General features: G+C 35.5%; 1 protein-coding gene and 1 long non-coding RNA gene across 2 annotated transcripts; one reads left to right on the forward strand and one right to left on the reverse strand.

The window, feature by feature from the left end:
- Positions 1-10,062: 10,062 nt before the first annotated feature.
- Positions 10,063-15,845, forward strand: LOC143563941 (serine/threonine-protein kinase MPS1-like). The gene is made up of 6 exons (XM_077051356.1): positions 10,063-10,341; positions 11,516-11,902; positions 12,122-12,852; positions 14,679-14,879; positions 14,957-15,118; positions 15,196-15,845. Exons 1-6 carry the CDS (start codon positions 10,188-10,190, stop codon positions 15,748-15,750), a joined length of 2,190 nt encoding a protein of 729 aa, XP_076907471.1. The 5' UTR covers positions 10,063-10,187; the 3' UTR covers positions 15,751-15,845.
- Positions 15,846-16,275: 430 nt separating this feature from the next.
- LOC143563938 (uncharacterized) lies at positions 16,276-18,875 on the reverse strand. Its single transcript, XR_013140752.1, has 3 exons — positions 18,688-18,875; positions 18,525-18,614; positions 16,276-16,418 (listed from the first exon to the last, which is right to left on the reverse strand). It is a non-coding gene; the product is annotated as an uncharacterized LOC143563938 (long non-coding RNA).
- Positions 18,876-21,078: the final 2,203 nt, after the last annotated feature.

Consider the following 21,078-nt stretch of genomic DNA (forward strand, 5'->3'; position numbering starts at 1 on the left):
GTCCTATAAAAACCGCAGCATTGACGTGAGGTCGAAGACTCACTCAAAAATAAACCGAATACAACTAGTTAGATAGCGGTAAGCAAGTATCGAACACAGGGAGTTTGTGGAAAATGCGTTCTTAAGTAGCTTTGTAATTAATCTATATTAAACTAAATGCAGAATAAACTCAAGTATTTTGTTGGTTGATTTGTTTATCGAAAAGAACTGAAAGCAATTTAACGAGTTTTAAAACAATAAGAGAAAATACGTCTTCCCTCGGTTTCAGGTTTCTATGAATGCCAAAGTTAATGTTTAAACTAAACGATTGCGATAGTTGATGATCAAGTACTTGGATTATACAATGCAAGGTAATCACTCAAAAATCAATTAGTTTATCCAACCCCGAATCCCTCCCGATTAATCTCGATTGCTTAAAGCACCAAGAACTGACGGTTTAGAACACGAATTCAATAAACTAACAATCTATCAATCAATGAATAAACACCATAATAATGAAATCAATAAGATCAAACTATTATCTCAGAAATTGCATAAACATTCAATCATATATTCATGAATAAACCTTACAATCCGAGGGAAAACACAAAGGGATTTAGCCGAGCATGATTCGGTTCATCATTCCTTTAATTAAAGTTTGCATATGAATCAAAATCGAGTCTCTAATGATTATCACACTCACAATAATATTATTTCACCCCAAAATCGCCTCTAGGTCGCTCTAGGATCAAAGGATATGATAAGGATGTCAAAAGTCATCCAAAAATACAAGTTATAAAGTTTTTACGATTTTCCTCGTCAGGTCCACCGTAAGCTACGGTGGCCACCGTAGCTTACCGTGGCTTCCAAAGACCCTACGGTGGCTTAAAACTGCCTTATGGTGACCATTTTCGTCAGGTCTCACCGTAGCTTACGGTGGCTACCATAAGCTACGTGTTTTCGTCATAACTTTCTCGTTTCAACTCCGTTTTCTTCACCGTTTTCGCCCACGTTCTCGTAATTACATCCTCTATCTTCTCCTGCCTGCAATTATATGAGTAACCATAGTCAACTAATTCCACAAAATAAACCAATTGTATGCATGGTTATTAACGATCTTATATCACTTAAGGGTTGTACAATGGGCCACCCGTCAAGCATCCAGATAAAGCAAATGTGATATAAGTGGGCCATTTCTCGGCCAGATAAAACAGCCATATACATAAGTTTTATAATCGCACCATTGTCCTATAAAACGGCTAGATACATACTAAGCCCGGTTTTAGAGCATTCCCAACCTATCCCTCATCCCTATCTCTATAAATACACTAAAAAACATTACATTCTTCTTTCATGTTTAATAAAATAATATTTTTTTATACTTTTATCATTACAGATTTCTATTTTCTCTACTCACAACCAATTCAACAAATATTAAAAAATAGGGGCAAACAAATTTTCCCCAAAATTACAAAAATCACTACCTCCGCCCTATAATTTACATTCATAAGGTTATCCGTTGTGGGCATGCTACCGTCACTGCCATCCTCCGCCGCGAGCCACCCCACTCGTGAACACCGCAACGGGGTGCAACGAGTGGCGCCGCGAGCGAGTCTCGCCAGCCCACTGGCTTGGTCTAAAGTGACCGTTGTGCATGGCAATGTGTTATTTTGACCGTTGGCTTGGTAAGATATTTTTTTTTTAAAAAAAATAACCTATATAAATCCCCACATTTACCTTTAACAAATTAATAACACTCTTAACTCTCTCTATGCTACTTCAAAAATAATAGATTCCAAATTCTCATCTACATTTTTTAAAAGTATGAATCAGTGGGGTAGTTGTTATTGACAGGAAATGTCGTATGGTCAAGACGATGATGTCAGACCCCAACTTAGGGCCTAGGCGTGTGACCAATAGTTGGTACCTATTTTGTAAATATATCAAAGTTTAAGATTGAAAGCGGAAGTTATAATTAAAATATTAATATATTTCAAAAGACGGGTATTAAACACCTGTTAGTTTGTTACAAAAGAGTTTAAGTTATAAACCACAATTTACAATATTTTAATAATAAAAATTTGTGAGCCATCAGATCGTCTAACGGCTAGACTCCAACTCCAAAAATCTACTCTTGGTTACCTGTAAAACAGTTTATAAAATACGTCAGCAACACATTCTAACGCTAAAACATTGATGAAAACTTTTAGTTCATATTCGAAACAATCAACGGCCCTCTAGACCGGAGTACCAATTATATCACATTAGTCTAGCCCTCATATCCCTATAGACTGGCTCAATGAGACGGGAACCTGGTACCATGCGTGATGGGGTATGCCTACCCTCTACCCACATATGTAAGGATCCAAACACAAGTATAACTAGCCCAATTGTCAGCAGATACTAAAGTTTTGGGGATACATTATCCCATGTAAACTTTGGTTTCTGGGTAAATGACTCGATTAAAAAGTTTTATAGATATGAGCGTATTCACCTTTTGTTTTGATCAGCGCTTTCACTGATTAAGTTCTGAAGTTACCTCGGACATTGGAACAACCATAACATGGTATAAATATATAGATCAAAAGATCTAGCTGTAGACATTTAGTCTATTTGCATAACCTTTACCTTTATGATTATTTCTTTATATAAAATATTTGGACCTTTAGCCCCCTTTTTTTATTATTCATATGCCACGTTTCTTCTTCATGAAGAAACATATATACCAAGTTTCTTCGTCAATAAGAAACATTACAAAGACTTTATATTTATAAGAAATAATATTTTAACAGTACCATTGGCTTATAAAAACTATATTAATCCTTTTATCTAATCAAGGTATGAGCTATATTCTCGATTAGGGTCTAAGTCATATATAATAATAATTGAACAAAACCCCTACCTTAACACGAGTATTCGGGAATAAGCTTAAGAGAGAATGACCAGTACTTCTATCACACGATGGACGTTGGGGCACGATTTTCAGAACTCCGAAGTGGCGTCGAGACTCCAACTTGATGGAGCGAACTTCGAGGCACGGGGAGTCAATGTTGGATATTTTAGTGTTATTGGATTAACTTGTCGATGGAGGAAATAACGTTAGAGATTAAACAAGTTAGGTGACGCGGGAGTGCTGGCTTGTTTAACAATAATGTTATTTGGGCTTTGTTATTTGGTTTTATACTTGGACTTAAGTATAATGATAGGTGGGCTTATGATTAATCAGTTGGGCTCATGTGAGATATGGGAATTGATTTATATATGTCGCTGATTTCATTCTCTTGATAACAACATATCATATCGATCGAATAGATAGAACAGAGAGACGGTTACTTCTCTCTGGTTCTTCATCATTCATCATATAGAATCATCAAAATCCAATTCCAACTACAGAAAATCTCTGTCTTATCCGATAAATCATTGCGTGTAACCCGCAAATAGGTTTATCTTAAAGTGATTCACGATTCAGAGATTAATCCAGGAAATTGTTCAAGAAAGTAAGATTGAAATCATAATTACAGGTTTGCTTCATTGATCGAATTCATCCTCCAGGTACGCAATTTTACAACACTTGGTTATATATGAACAATTCTGGGTCGTTAATATAGTGATCTTATTACGTATGATCTAGTGTGAAAATTTTCAAGATTTCAATTAAACAAATTGATTTCTGGTTCTTGGAAAACTTGGTACACAAGTTTAATTAATTTCCATGATTATAGATATAAATCCGGTAGGCACGTACGGGATTTTGTGTTTAAATATTTTTAACTGGATCTAGAATGGTGGATGGGTTAATACTTAATCATCCACATATATTCATCAAATTGTGGTGGATAATTTTATATATTAGTCAGGGAACAATAATTTGACATATACATATATCGTTATTAGAAAATAAATTATATGGGTAAATTGATATATGAATGAGTTTGGTTTTTATGATGCATATATCAATATTGAAATAGCCAACTGTGAACCAGAACTTTTGGAATATATATATATATATATATATATAAATCGAAAAGATATGCATAGATCACTAAATTAATATTGTGATTTTAATAATTTCGTTGGGGGCTGGGGTCCCGTATGATTCAAATTTAGTGGAATCGATTGAGACTATAAACGCCAATGGGATGATTAAATCACAAGAATCTGGTATGATGTTTTATTAATCCAGATTTAGTCTTCATGGGCATATTCTTTTATTTTATTATTTGGAAAGGTTAAGAATATTTGTGATTGTCAATTAAAAAGAAAAAGTCGACAAAATATATTTTATTTACATTATGGTTAGATTTATCATTTGAAGGTTGTGTTACTGTGAAACACATTTCCGGTAAACTAAAAATCATTAGTCATTTTCTTTAATTATATTTGTTTTGGGTTCCAATACATTCATTTTGGCCATTGACATTTGGGTTCAATTTTGGCTCAACCATTTTAAATTATTTAATTAATTAACTACGGCAACCAGAAGCAAACCTGTTTAAATTTGGCATGAAAGGAAATTTGTTTGTTTGCATGTTAAACTTGTCAGAATAGATATTTGGCTAGAGTTCTCAGTATTGGAATTATTTGAAAATTTGGATGGCATGGATTGCATTTGGTTTCCATCTTTTTGGGTTTTGATTCAAATTCTTGTTTATTCAATTGAAATTGATGGTGATTCGAGAATTGGTTCGTGACAAGTCTAGCCTACTAATTTAACATGGTGGGTAAGTAGGTTGAAAGACCCAAATGCTCCATAAGGTACGTTTATATTTTAAATTTGACAAAACCTTTGAGTTTGGTAATAGATTCAATGTTTTTATTTGGGACATGTTAAAATTTGTAAAATACAAAATTGGATTTGATTTAAAGAAACAAAATTTATTTTATAGTTTGAACGAAATAAAATATTATTAAAAATATTTCTCCAGACGATACACACATGGGGTTGATGGGCCATAGCTGGGGTCATAATTAACCCACTTGAAGTATAGAAGTTGGAAAACCCTTTGGGGTGTGAAATAAATGTAACCTTGTTTTGGGTTTGTTATTGGACTTAAAAGTTCAATGGTTTATAAATATAATTCTGTTAAGAATTATGTATCGTTTATTTCTGAATTCAATTATGTACAGGATGACATCCTTGCATGGTGTGTAGACTCGGGTTATACGAGTCAAGTATGCAAGGATGCGAAATGGTTTGAAGAATTTGAACCGGTTGAAGATGGTTCTGTACTTAGGATGAGATATGCAAAAGTGAGACTTGTATTTATTCATGGAAAACATTTGTTTTGGATTATGTGTTGTGTGCTTCAAGGATTTGAAACAGCCTCTTATTTGGTATTTTGTTTTAAATAATTTCTGGCTTTAAACGGTGAGTTAGATAACTTTATTTTATCTCAACATGGAATCTTGTTGGATTTGGATATTTGTGTAATTGAATGTTTAAACTTAATATAAATGTTCCATTGCTATTGAATCTGTTTGTAAGTCATAATCATTTCAAAGCAGCGTAGACTATGTGTATATACTGTGACATGCCAGGTTAGGTCATGTGAATTTTTTTTTAATGAAAGGAAAATGGAATCTTAACCGAAATGGTTAATTCGGGTTTGAGTGATTGATTAGACAAAGAAATTTTTATATTCTAGTATTGATATAAAGGATCTGGGGGAGGTTGATGTTATCCTAGGTATAATAATAAAAATGAAGTAACAATAGATGATTTGATTTCATTATATTGAGAAAGTATTGAAGAAATTCAATCAGTTTGATTGTTCTTCGGTTAGCACTCCTATATATAGATCCTAATATCAAGTTTGTGCCTAATCAAGGTGATTCTATTTCACATTAGAGTATTCAAAGTTAAATGGATATTTGATGTATTTTATGATTTGCTCAAAGACTTACATAGTTTATGTTGTGGATAATTTGAGCAGATATACTAGTAATCCCGGTGCTCAACACTGGCAAGTAGTAAACAAACTGCTTAACTATGGATATGTATTCTCTTTTGGAGAATGTTTCATTTCTTAGGTAATTAAGGAATGAATTTGCATCACTTGTCAATGGAATACGAGTTTCTAGCAGTTGTAATAACTGATAAAAGTGGTTGAATGGCTAAGAAACTGGATTTATGACATTCTATTGTCGTCAAACCGATATCACCAAAATCTATCAGGTGGGATAGTGCTGGCTATGGGTTATAGTCAGATGTATAATGGAAAGTCTAGACGGTTATATACTATACAATGCAAGGTGTGATATTAGTTGGGTTTGTAATATATGAGTATAATTTGGCTTATGATCTAACTAAAGAGTTAGGAAGAGATCTTGTGAACGTATCAGTCATGGGGATGAGTTTGAAGTCGATACTTTAATATCCTATGTCAAGACACCCAATTCCTATCTAATACAACGTTAGATGTTGAATTCAATGCGGAAAGCTTGTCATAGAGATATTGAAACACAATATCATAAACATCCCAAGGTTTGTGTTCGGACCGCGAGATAAAGTAGGTTGAAGTATAGCTTCTTAATAGTTCATTGATAAATTGCAGTGCGGGTGCGAGAATAATGAACAACTTATAAGAATATGAAGTTTAGCTGCTTCAAGAAGCTTTGGACTTGAGCTTTGATGTATTTTTTGAAGGATTAGGACACAGGCTAGTAAAATATTGTGTCGAGTGGAATTTGGATTTATAAACGTATGTGTATTTTGCCTTGAAGTATTCAAATGGATAGCAAGAGTTCAATCCATATGACACCCCGATATTCGAATATTTTGAACGTGTAATTTACTAAGATGAAAATTCAATCCGTAGGACATTTTCATTTATGCATACGTTTGTGTTTCTATGATGATGGTTAAGCTAATCATGGATATCACTAAAATAGGGGAGGATTGTTGGATATTTTAGTGTTATTGGATTAACTTGTCGATGGAGGAAATAGCGTTAGAGATTAAACGAGTTAGGTGACGCAGGAGTGCGGGCTTGTTTAACAATAATGTTATTTGAGCTTTGTTATTTGGTTTTATACTTGGGCTTAAGTATAATGATAAGTAGGCTTATGATTAATCAGTTGGGCTCATGTGAGATATGGGAATTGATTTATATATGTCGCTGATTTCATTCTCTTGATAACAACATATCATATCGATCGAATAGATAGAACAGAGAGACGGTTACTTCTCTCTGGTTCTTCATCATCATATAGAATCATCAAAATCCAATTCCAACTACAGAAAATCCCTGTCTTATCCGATAAATCATTGCGTGTAACCCGCAAATAGGTTTATCTTAAAGTGATTCACGATTCAGAGATTAATCCAGGCAATTGTTCAAGAAAGTAAGATTGAAATCATAATTACAGGTTTGCTTCATTGATCGAATTCATTTTCCAGGTACGCAATTTTACAACAGTCAAGTCGTTGTAGGGTGTCGGGAACAGTTTATGAGGTACCAAGAGAGTGTTCGGAAATGACTATTTTGGGGCTATGAGATAGACCTGCGACAACACAGACAAGTCTGTTGTCTATCTTTCTTTCTCGGCTCACACTTAAATTTCTTACTTTACTTCCTGGCGCTGGTGATTCGATTCATATGAGATGACTCGCTAATTGTTGTGACCATTAACGCCACTTTGATCGATCCCCACTACCACTGACCAACAATGGTTGCGACAACGACTTTATTATTTCCTCTCTTCTGTTTCTATCCCTAATTCTAAAATACAAATGAATATATAATGCCTTTGAGATAATTGTTGGCGGTTTATAGGAAAAGCACCGCAATATAATTTGGTGAATTTGAAGTTACATACATACTTTTAAGATTGAATTGTCATCTTTGATTTCTTTTAAAAGCCGGCTTGAGTTTTGAGAACTCAAAATCACTCAACGTAATAACTTTTTTTGGAATTTGTTTTTACACATATCAAATATGCAAGTGTAAGTAATGTAAAAAAAAATTACAGTATTTTTTTTACACACTGAATCAACTTATTACACAAGTGTAACTAACACTTAAACTTGTGTAATCATTAAAAATATTTATTCTCTTCTGATTAACTTTATCAGATTTATTCTCAGTCACATATTCCATACTCATTTAATAAAATATATGGTCTATATTAAGTTTTTAAATTTCTTACCATTCATAAAGTTTCACAAAATATCTCTCCCTTATCATTCATACATATCTAAATGTAATCAAGTTGGCTATAATGATGATTTTGTTGGTTCCACATGGACTTTAGTTATTATATTTTATGATTATCCACTGTCTTAAATTATAAATACCTTTTAGTGTATGTAATATAAAAATAGTAAAAATGGTGACAACTCAAAACAAATGTTGCCGACATATTTTTTTTTTACTTTACTTTGAAGAATTGTTTTTTTTATCTTATACCCTTTAAGAATATTCTTATTACAAAGAAACGAAAATACTCTTCGGTAGTAACTTTTAATAAACGCTCGAGTAAGAATAGTTCCAATTTATATATATATAACCAGCTTTTATATTGGTTATTACACTTGGATACTTCAATTTTAAAGATTAACATTTTTATCTCAGTATTTTGGCAGGTGTTACAAATGATGCTGTGTTTGACGCTACTAAGATGGAACAAAACTTGAGTCAAATGCCACCATCGTCTCCTGACTTTTTTGTTCCGGAGACACAAGAGGTTCGTACCCAGGCCACTAAGGGCAAACAAGCCCAAAAAGAAGAACCAAGGAGGGGCGAGAGGTTCGAGCCGAGCGGCTGAGGAACTCGTTCTAAAAAGAAAAACAACTCCTTGGACTATCGGATGAGAATAAGGCTTTGTGTTGTGCCTGGGTTGAAATATCCGAAGATCGAAAAGCAGGATTTTTTTAATTTTTTTTGTTTTGCTTTAGATTAATTTTTAAGGATATGTTTGTGAGTTATCTTTATTTAATTGTAGCGGAATATCAAAGGCATCGTGTATTTTGGGCAAAAGTGAAAAAGTTATTCTATAGGTTGGTGGGAAATAGGGACTGTACCGACAATATGATATCGGGGATATGGTCCGAAACTCGCAAATATGTTTGACTTTTTACATATTTGCATAATAGAAACGGTCGTCGAATGCGACCGAACGGGAGCGATGATGTTCAAGTCTAGAGATTCACATGCGATGAGTGGAAAGCCGATGTGTTCAACAAGTACGAAATGGCAAAAATGTGGGACGAGGACGAGTTGTGGCAAATACTCAAGTGGTGCTCGAAATGGATCAAGTTAGTTACACCAAACATTGACGGTGGCTCAATGCAAAAACGTACGAAAACTACTTCGTCTGGTGCATTTGTCTCATCTAGTAGCTTAGATGCTCATGTAGGGATCAACCTAAATGTGTCCAGGCAAGAAGATCAACCACAAGTCCTATGTCGACCACTCGGAAGGGACTAGGGAAAAAGATCAACCACAACTACCGAGGTCGATCCAACATTTGGCGAAGATGTACCCAACATATCGACTAGTATCGAAGCGGCGGTCAAGGTGAAAGTTTCAAAAGACAGATTTAGGAAGTTAGACTTTCTTACCAAGGACTTTAGCAACCTTGACCCCATGTGCCGGACGGTATTCGAAGCACTTGTTCTTGAGGAAATCAGAGTAGATAAATAAAGAAGGCGAAGAGCTAGATTGGACGAAGATTGGGAATAAATTTGTATTTTTATTCTTAAATTTGTATTTTTTTTAATGTTATTAGGATGTTTAATGTTTTTTATTTATATAAATTAGTGTTTTAGTTATATTATTATGTTATATTAAAAAACAAAAAATTAGATAATTCGTTGAAGCCACCGCTCGTCTGGACCACAACAAGCTCAGACGACTTCAGCGAATGTCCAGACAGTATTGTATGACACGATATTATTGGATGAATTCGAAACTCAACTTCAGTAACAACACATGTTCTAATCACTCATAATGTTCAGACGACTTCAGCAAATGTACAGACAAAAGTTCTCATGTCCCCGTGTATCGCCTAGTTTTAGGGGATATGATGGATATGACTAGAATGCTCTTAAATTACATTATTGACTTAGCAATAGCGCCAAACATAAGTTTTGAAATCTTTTGACACCCACACACACAGAGAGGGAGTGGTGCTCCGGCTTAACCTCATCGGAATCCTCACTTTCCGGCGGATATATGCATCGAAAATGCCTGTAACATCCGTCGTCCATGGCCACCAGGGAGGATAATAACCCTAACATTCCGTCAGATCTCAATCTCTACTGTTCATTCAACGCAGCTGCCTCTTCATCTTCTTCATCTTCCTTCAACTCTTCTCCACCGGACTTCCTCCGTAACGTCCAAGCCGCCTTCAAACGCCACCGTACAATCTCTCTCTTATTATTATTATTATTATTATTATTATTATTATTATTATTATTATTATTATTGTTTCAGTGTTTTGTTAGGGTTTCAAACTTCTAAGCACATCACTACTTACTGATCCAGCTACTAGATTAATAGTTTTTTAGTCAAAATTAGGGTTTCAGTTGACTTTAATTTAGTATGTGAAATCAGAAGACTCATTTCTAGTATGTCAATTAGTTGATTCAGAAATATAGAGCTGCCAGTTTAGGGTGGTTTTATCTCTTTCCATTAAGGGCTAAGCAGTTATATGCGGAAAAATTCATATGTACAGAAATTTTACACTAATAATTAAATGTACTTTCCTACCATTAACTAATTAACCTTTTGCAACTTGCAAAACACTAACATTCCTACCAAGTAGGAACTGATTAACACTTAAACACTAACATTGATCATTAAAAATGGATAATTAAGACTTAAAACACTGATATCGGGAATATTCGTGATATATCGGTCGATATCGACGATATTATCGGTACCGAATTCTTCTGACCGATATTTTACCACAGGAGTCAGGACCGATAATCGATATATCAGGCAATATCGACTGCACAGATTAAGGGTGAGCATAAAACTGAATTAACCGAAAATAACGAACTGAAGCATTAACCGGCGGCTATTTTTTTTTTTTTTTTTTTGAATAACCGATTTTTCAGTTTGGTTTTGGTTCACAATTTTTATAGTAACCAAAATAATCGAACCTGTTAAAACTTATATTAATTTGTTTCGACTGACAATGACTTTAAATTGCATTTACTTTCTTATATAGTGGGTTTGACAATTAGCTCTTCACCTGTTAAAACTTAAAATTAAGTTCATGAGTAATCCTTTATGTATATTTTGAAACTAATGTGTATAATCTAATTGTTTATAATGTTCATGGTTTTGATTTTAGTAAAATTCTTAACAAAGGTCGAGAAAAATTTTGTCTGTGTTAAAAGTTTGGGTTTAGCGGTTTATTAACCGAACCGAAATGAGTTAACTGCTAATAACCGATAACCGAAACCGAGCGGTTGTTTTTTTTAATAACGAAGTGTTTGGTTATTGCCATTAATCGAACCGAACCGAACCGTGCACACCCCTAGTTTTCATGGAGAAAATCATTTATGTGAATTTTTTTATTATTGCAGGTATGCCCAATCTCCAACCTAGAAGGTTAGTGGTTCCTAGAAGGGAATTACCATCGAAGAGCTCGGGCGTTGTAACAGATTCCAAAACAGATGAATCTCATGATATTTCAGTGAAACATAGAGTGCAGGATTCCAGTACACTGATGAAGAGTACAATGACCATTAATTACGAATCGGCTTCAATCACACCACCTTCGGCTTCAGCTACCCCTACTGAAGAAGGCAAGTTTATGTCAATAGATGGTCAGAGAGGTCAACCTGGTTTTGGCTGTGATTGTAAAATCAACAATATGATTGATTTGCCATGCTCGAAATGCAGAGATAATAATCTTGTAGATGGTCCGAAGAAGGTTCAGATTGAATCGGGAAACGAAACACAACCTCATGGTAATATTTTGTTCGTTAACTTTTTTGATATGTTTAAATTCATGTTAAAGATTGATATTTGATCTCTGTATAATGTGATATACAAATATATGGTAGTGTCACATATACCTATCATATTCAGTTATTGTATGTACTGCACAATGTTTACAGGGTCTGTTGACCACATGGACAAAAGAATAGACAACTTATTGACTCACATGGGTTCAATTGCATTGACAGAAACGGAGCGTGCTGTTAATAATCAACCGGATGTCTTAACTGCACCAAATCATGATGTGAATCACCAGAATTTCGAGAATCAGGTCAACCCTTTGAGGAACTTTTGGCGGAGTGAATTTGGCCACCAGGTGACATCATCTTCAGTTGTTGGCTCAACTTGTGCCACAACATTAGTGAATTCACTAAACACCCCCATGCTTGGTTCAACAACTTGCAATTCTCAGCCTTCTCAACTTGATACGAGGGACCCACCAAAGTATAATAACAAGACAGTATCTGATCAAAATCTCGTGAATAGATATGAGCTTGCTAGTGGTCAACAAGCCAAAGAAGCAGAGTCAAGTAGTATGGTTAAAGATCCTTCTCTTCTTGTTGACAAGTCAACCAAGATAAATTATCAAAGTTCTAAAGTGACATCAGTAACTTCAAAGTCTGAGAAAACCGAAGAGCCTGCTTCCAAGAAAGATGCAGCAGCACCTCGTAAAAGAAAGTATGATCCCGATGTGTTCTTTAAGGTTAATGGGAAGTTGTATCAAAGGCTTGGAAAGATAGGCAGTGGAGGAAGCAGTGAAGTTTACAAAGTTATTTCTCAACACTGTTCAATCTATGCATTGAAAAAGATAAAGCTTAAAGGTCGTGATTATGGAACCGCATTTGGGTTTTGCCAAGAAATTGAATATTTAAACAAACTCAAGGGAAAAGATCATATTATCCAACTCATTGATTACGAGGTATGTGCTTTAGATAGATAGTAGTTAACTTGTGGAATATATGTTTTCTTGCCAAATGACCTAAATGCTTTCTAGTTGAAAAAATGTTATGATCTTATACGTCATACGAGTAAAGCCATATCTCTTATATTGATTAGCCTTTTCATGGTTATCTAGAGGGAATAAAACTGTGAGATTGTTGGTGGATCAATATGGTGGTTTGTATATAAAAGAAGCTGTAATACTGTAATAGTGTTGCATAAAGAGAATTAGATACCTGACAAGTAAGTTCCAAACTAATTAGATGGCCTCCAAGCGGTGTCTTCATGCCTGAAATATTGATTAAATCACCCGGGGGAGGGTTTGGTTGTTGCACAACCGGGGGAAGGGTGTTGTTGCACCAACCAGGGGAGGGTTTGGTTTTTGCACGTTAGGAGGAGAGTTTGGTTCTTATACGTTGGGGAGAAAGACTTAAGTGAAAGCCGCATTCTGATTGAAGCTATTATCTTCACCCCATAGATCGATCTTCAATGTTAAGGGGAGGGCTTGGTTCTTGCATGTTAGGGGGAGGGTTTGGTTCTTCAACATGTATGTGAACATGAACATGAACATGAAGATAAATGTTGTTTTGTCGATTTGCCATGAGCACAAACTGAAGATGAAAATGTTAAGAAATGATGATGTAAGTTGCGTATCTATAGGCCTTGAATACATAGCAGTTAGAACGTAACTAAAATATAATTAAAACATAATTTGAAACATAATTAAAATATAATTAGCACGTAATTAAAAGTAGTCGTTAATCGTTATACACTTATTTAATTAAAAAAAGTAATGGTGACATGGAAATAAAAAGGTTGCGTGTGAGAATGATGGGTATTGTATTGTTTGGGGTAAAATGAGTGCGTGGGGAAGAATGGGTGGAACGCTGATGTGGCATGCTAACTAGGCCTGCGTGTGGGAATGATGAGTTGTAGCGTTGCAGGCAGTCTTAATATTAAGAATAGAGGCCTTTAAGTTGTACTTAGAGTAGTCAGAATATTTAATATAAACAGTGTTCTACTTCTAACAACAATTGTTTTAGTTATTTGCTGTTATCCTGTTGAATGAATAAATGCCAAATTCATGTTCGAAACTCGCATATTATCACTTCATTTTGGGTTGGAAGCAGGCCTGCAAACGAACCGAATGTTCTTTTGTGAACCGCTCGGCGAGAAGTTCGGTTATGTCCGTTCATTTAATAAAGGAACGAACATGAACAGAAAATTTGTGTTCATTTAATTAAATAAACAGGCATGAACACATATTTTATTTGTTCATTTATGTGCGTTTGTGTTCATTAAGTGTGTTCGTCTAAGTTCGTTTATCTTGATTTGTGTTTGTTTAAGTATGTTCGTATATGTTCATTTAATTTTGTCAATTATGTTCGTGAACTGTTCGATTAGATTTTAAATGAACATAAACAAACACAAACATGTTCATTTTAAACGAATGAACATGAACACAAATGTTTGTCCGATGAAATATCCATGTTTGTTTAGAGTTAAATGAACGAACACGAAGGCTCATACAGGTATGATTATTCTTCCAACTAGGCCTGTAAACAAACCGAACGAACACGAACAAGAGCATGTGTGTTAATTAAATTTTAATTCTGATCTTTCGTGGGCAGCATTGATGAAAATACACAAAAAGTCTGTGAAGACAGAATTACCAATATTATTACTCACTGCCACTTTATAGCTTCTATAACAATACCATGTGTAACTATTTCTTATGATTGCAAAAAAGGAAACTGATGTAATTGAATGTTTCTTGACTGCTTTTAACATTCATCTTCTTTATAGGTGACAGATAAGGCTTTACTGAAGGAAGTCATGAGTGGCAGTATGACTAACAAATCCCTGACAGTTAAAGAAGACGGGTATATATATATGGTACTCGAGTATGGTGAAGTCGATTTAGCTCACATGCTCTCCCAAAAGTGGCGGGAACTCGATGATTCCAAGTCAACCATAGACGAAGACTGGCTTCGTTTTTACTGGAAGGTTTGTATATTTCATGTGTTGTTTCATGTTTGTTGTTAAGTTCCATGTAAATAATCTAATCCTATTCGTTTTTGCAGCAAATACTTTTAGCTGTTAAAACCATACACGAGGAACGCATTGTACACTCGGATTTAAAGCCAGCTAATTTCCTTCTTGTTAGAGGCTCGTTAAAACTAATTGATTTTGGTATTGCAAAAGCTATCATGAGTGACACTACAAACATTCAACGGGATTCTCAGGTTAGTTAATTATATTCAACAGTTTTGGTATTTATTTTGTGAATGAAAAAAAATAATGTATATTCATTTTGGTGCAGGTGGGTACGTTAAGTTACATGTCACCTGAGGCTTTTTTGTGCAACGATACGGATGCAGATGGAAACATAATTAAATGTGGTCGGTCATCGGATATATGGTCACTCGGTTGTATTTTATATCAGATGGTGTATGGAAGAACGCCGTTTGCTGATTACACAACTTTTTGGGCAAAGTATAAAGAGATTACAGATCCGAATCATGAAATACGGTATGAATCGTTACCGAATCCATGGCTTACTGATTTAATGAAAAAGTGTCTCGTCTGGGACCGGAAGGAAAGATGGACAATTCCTCAACTTCTTCAACATCCTTTCATTGCACCCAAAGTTCCATCTCAATTGCCACATCAGCACCGTGATTTTAGTCAGTTGGTTGCTGATTTTTGTAATGAAAATGAAGATTCTGAGACAGGTATGATACGTGCTCGGCTTCACCAAGTGGTAAATAACCCGATGCCAGATATCAATGGTTCTGTCTCTTTGGATAAGATGTGTTTACTTCTTGATGAAATGTCAAAGCTTTGTATTCAACTAAAAGAGAAGCTGCTAATGTGATTAGTGGAGATGGTGGCCAGTTGAATTGTTAATTTGTGATTATTGAGGATGGATTTTGTGTTGATCTTGTAATAATATAAAACACTTGATGCTGTGAAAATACTGTAATTACTGTAATTGTTATTTTTGACAACCAGCATGCAGATTTGTGGCTGCATATTTGAAAAATATCATGGTCATGCTTTATCATTTCCGTATTTATTAACAACCGAAAGCTTTAATCTAAGGGTGAGCAATAAATGAAATCAAACAAAAAATGATGACACAACCAAAATTAACCAAACCAAGTCGTGCACACCCTGGCTTCTGGATACGATGATACAAAGCCATAGAATGGTTGAACTTCAATAGGTCTTTATCAAACATTTGTTTTAACTCAAGTATTAAGTGAATCATCAAACTTAGTTTTCATTTAACTCGGTGATCCAGACATGGAAGTCATGAAACAAAAACAATATCTGATCAGAACATTTTGATGGTATGAATACAATCAAGAAAAGACAATTATCCTGTAATGTACATGGCTTGTTTTGTAATGAACAATGTAGCTTGTTTTATGAAAGGACATGGAAGCTTAGCGGGGTCTAATTGTCTCGACTCAATGCAGCTGCTAACTTTGAGTGGATGTGGTCTACTGCAGCGCGTGGAGAAAATCTGGGAATTACTTCCTGCAACATCAACATCCCATTATACAACAGGCAAAACTATATATAAAACATATAGACATAAGAAATATGCAACATCACATGATCCAAAAAGTTGTGGATCTGATTAACACGCTAACAGGAAAACGATCAACTAACAAACAGACATAAGAACTATTCAACATCATGGCAACTTGCCATTTTTTCCTCCTCTTTATCTTTGATTGAATGTACAGTTTACTAATTACCCAAGTTCAGGTCTGTTTCGTCTAATGTGTATTCAAGATGTTAAAAATACTCAAATTCAAAGTCATAATTTATTGGCTTTAAACCATCCAACGTTTAATGTATTCGTGAAAGCTTTCACAAGTGTTTTCTCCTTTAATTCTGGTTCATTGCCATAGTTTCTAACGCACTATGATCAAATTTATGCATGTCTAATTCTATTTTGCTTATTAATAACAAGGTTCGAATTATTTTTTCTTATCATTATGGTTATATGCATGCAACATTAGATATAACAAGCAAAAAAGGTAAATCTTGTGTAGACATTTTACCATTTTAAAGTCTAGACATGTATTAAAAAAAAGCAACCCTGAAGTCGAGTTTACATTGAATCAAAGATTAATGTAAAAAGATTGGCAAGTTGTCCATGATATGTTGAATGGTTGAAAGTACGGTGCTTTAATGGATTTTTAGGTACTCCTAGAGAATAGGAACAGGTTGTTTAAATGATATTTAACATGCATGGGAAGTTGGGAACATATTAATGGCGCTTTAATAGTCTGAGGCATGCAACTCGCAATTAATGCGCCTGGCGCTTTAAATGCGCTTAAGGGCAAAAAGCGCTCGATTTTAAAACAGGTTATAATACATAGTGTGACTACCAACTACATACTTGAACATCAAGGTACATGCTAATATGCTATACTTTTGTACAAATTTACATAATTTTAGTATCTTATTACGTTAGGATATTAAGAGGCAGCTAAAGGGGAAAGAAAACAAAAAACAAAACAACCGATTTACACACTTTGAAGGTTTTTGTCTGGTATCTAGAAAAGATTAGAGCAACAACCGAATAAAATGAATGGCGATTTCAGTTAAATGATGGAAGATAAGTCATAATGCACCTCACAAATCATCCTCTAGATTATTGTTTTATGGTAGACCTAAAACAAATAAAACCCTACAAACTAAATGACAAGATGACTATATAGACTCTTATTGTATCCCTCTATCATTTATGTTATGCGTCATTGCATTCTCTAGATATAGAACTAATACATAGCAGACACAAACAAACTTTGAAGTTTACTAAGTGCCAATTGCCAAGCATGCCACATGATATACCACAATGATGATTATTCAACTATAATTTTAGCCTCAAAAGATTAAAATTGCAGAATTCATATGCAAGAGGTGAATTCATTAGGGAACTCATAAAAAATGGTGAGCTGGAAAGAACCGGCTCAAACGCACTCCGATTGAACTCATTTCAGCGGTGTTGGAACCGGCTCGTCGAACCCTAAAAACTAAAAACTATAAGCCCTAATAGCTAAACTCTAAAGCTAAATATATCGGTTATCGTGGTGGGATATTGGTAATTTTAATGTCATGTAAAATTCATATATATAACAATTTAACACTAATAATTCAGTATACTCTTCTACCATTAACAAATTAACCTTTTGCAGTTTGCAAAACACCAACAATCATAACAAGTGAGAACTAATTAAGACTTAAAACACTAATATTGAACACTAAAAATTGATAATTAAGACTTAAAACACTGTTATCGGGAATGTCGGTGATACATCGGTCCAATATCGGTCAAAATCGCCGATATCATCAGTACCGGTATTCTGACCGATATTTTACCAAGGGACCAATAACCGATAAATCAGTGATATATAGGCGATATCGACTGCATAGCTCTAAAGGCTAAATCGTGAAGGTAAACCGCAACTCCCTAAAGCTAAACCTTAAAGTTAAACACTAGAAGCGAATCGTTCAACAATGCCACTTGTTTTAGAGTAACCACCATCTCATATATTACTTTAAGTAGAAGTTTAATTAATTCATAGACATTAACAAGCCAAAACTCAATCCAATAAGAAAGTAAGAAACCTCGGTGCCATCGGTTCGGAGTCTTGCCAAGACCGGAATCTCGTACTGGTAGGCACTTTCCCATTCCGGATTAGTAGTAATATCCCTAACCTAATAATTCATTCACACACAAATGAATAATAATAGTGATAATAATAATACTAAAGTAATTAAAGTTGGCTGCCTGCAAGTCGACGTCATGAAGAGAAATGGTCGGAGAAGAGAGAGAAAAAGCAGAATGAAGCTTTTCTTTGAGGGCGTCGCATAAACAGCAGCCGGGCTTTGAGTAAAGAATCAACTGCTTCCTATTTGATGCAGAGGATGAGGATGAGTAATTGCAGGAGGTGATGTTTACTCTGCGAGTGAAGTTTGTTATGGGCGGCGGCGGCGGACATGTTTTGTTCTTGGATGATCGTGGCTGAGGATATCGACCAACTGGTCTGATATCAAAGTTTTATAATTTGTTTTTTTTTTTCTTTTTTTCTATAAGTTATTACAGCAAACGAATCCTTCGAACTGACTACCGGCTAAATTCACCACATTAGGATATATTCGTCATTTGATTCCTCCTGTCTTACCGAAGTAGAGGTGGACAAATAAACCGGTTAACCGAACCGAAGCCGAACCGGTTTGAAACCCAGTATGTAGAAACCGGTTTTGGGTTCGGAACTGATTTGTAGTTTTCTCCACCAAACCGGTTAACCGAACCGAAACCGATCAAAACCCGAACCAAAACCGAACGTAACATGGTAAGAAACCGGTTCCAACCCGAACCGAAACCGATTATAAACCGGTTTTGACTTTTGTTGACCAAACCTAACCGGTTTCAACCCAAACCGGTTTTGAGGGTTTGTGCACCTCTACACCGAAGGCACAACAATGCGGTAAGATAAAACATGTTAAGTTCAAGGATCAAACTAGTGAACGTTATTTACTCACCTAATTTTTTATCATCATCTGGTGCCCACTGAATTTAAATCGTGGGAGCAGAATTCGAACATGAATAAGATGGAACACAAAGTCTTTTCCTTACCATTCCACGTCTCCACCCATACTTTGATATTGAGTTAATGAGGGTTTTTTAACGATAAACTTCTTTTAAATTTTATCGTTTACGAGACTTAAACTCAATACCTTCTGCTTTCTAAACACCATTAACCCAAAATGTTGGAAGGTTTTAACTTTATTAGTGGACCACTAATCAATGGTATTGAGGTAATGTTTTAATCTTTTGTTTTGGGTGAACATGATTTGTTAGAAGTTTCAAGAAACAATAATAGGACGAATGAATGCTTATAATTCAACTAATTAGTATAGAGACTAATCGCAAGGGCTAGCTGAATCGTTTTGAGGGTCTAAAACAAAATAAAACTTTAGGGGGTGTTTGGTACAGAGAATGGAAAATGAGAGAAAATAGAAATGGAAATGGAATTGTTGAGAAAGAGAATTGGTATGGAGAATGAGAATCATTTCTCTTGTTTGGTACACGAGAAAATAAACAGAGAACTCTTCCATACCCAACCCCACCTCCACCCAACCTGACACCACTCACCACCGCAGCCCCACCACCACAGCCCCACCACCACCAGCACCACCACCACAGCCCCACCACCACAGCCCCACACCACCAGCACCACCACCACAGCCCTTTCTTCAACCACAGCCCACCACCACCGGCTGCCGCCACCAAATCCCCTTCTTCAATCACAGTACACAAGAAATTAAAAAGATTCAAATTTTTGGAACATAAGATATAGAAAAAGGAGGCTCAGATCTGTCATCACTGCCTCTTTGGAGATTTTATGGTGGTGGTTGTGGTGGCGATGATGATGATGATAATCAGAAGCCACCTGCGACCACCGCCGATTTCCACCACCACTGTCACCCACCTGCGACCACAATCACCCGACCATCTGAAAACCCTAACCTACCACGAACCACCACTTGAAACCCTAATCTCCGTTCACCCGTACCACCTGCAACCTACAACCGGTTACCATCTCTGTGTTCACCACTGCGAACGGCGGAGATGAGGTGGTGGTTGCAGACTTGGAGACGAGGTGGCGGTTGCAAACTTGGAGACGAGGTGGCGGCCGAAGACAGGGTGGCGGCCGGAGACGGGGTGGCGGCCGGAGACGGGGTGGTGGCCGGAGACGAGGTGGTGGTCGGAGACGAGGTGGTGGCTGGAGACGAGGTGGTGACATGCTATGAGGAGGCTGCTGAGAAATGGATTTCTCTTTGTTTTAAAGAGAAATGGAATTCTCTAGTTTTAGAGAAATAGAAAGAGAAATAGAAATGAAAAGTGGAAAACAAACAAAAGAAATATTTCTAATTCCATTTCTTCCCAATCAAATCCCTCTTTTTCAAATTAAATTAGTTTAAATCTTCAACATTCAGCTTGTTTATAAGACTTAAACTTTTTGACTAAAGCATTCAATTTAGTTTCATATAGATTAAGACCGGACTTCTTAAAATTGTTTACTAAAAAAGAATAAGCAATGAAACATCAATATGTCACAACAAAATATATCTATCAAGGAATATTAAGTTAAGGGTTAACAGAAACCGCAATAGA

The sequence above is a fragment of the Bidens hawaiensis genome, unplaced genomic scaffold (genome assembly GCF_021521415.1).
Source record: "Bidens hawaiensis isolate Kalapana, Puna unplaced genomic scaffold, B.hawaiensis_p1.1 tig00021672_1, whole genome shotgun sequence".
Taxonomy (NCBI): domain Eukaryota; kingdom Viridiplantae; phylum Streptophyta; class Magnoliopsida; order Asterales; family Asteraceae; genus Bidens; species Bidens hawaiensis.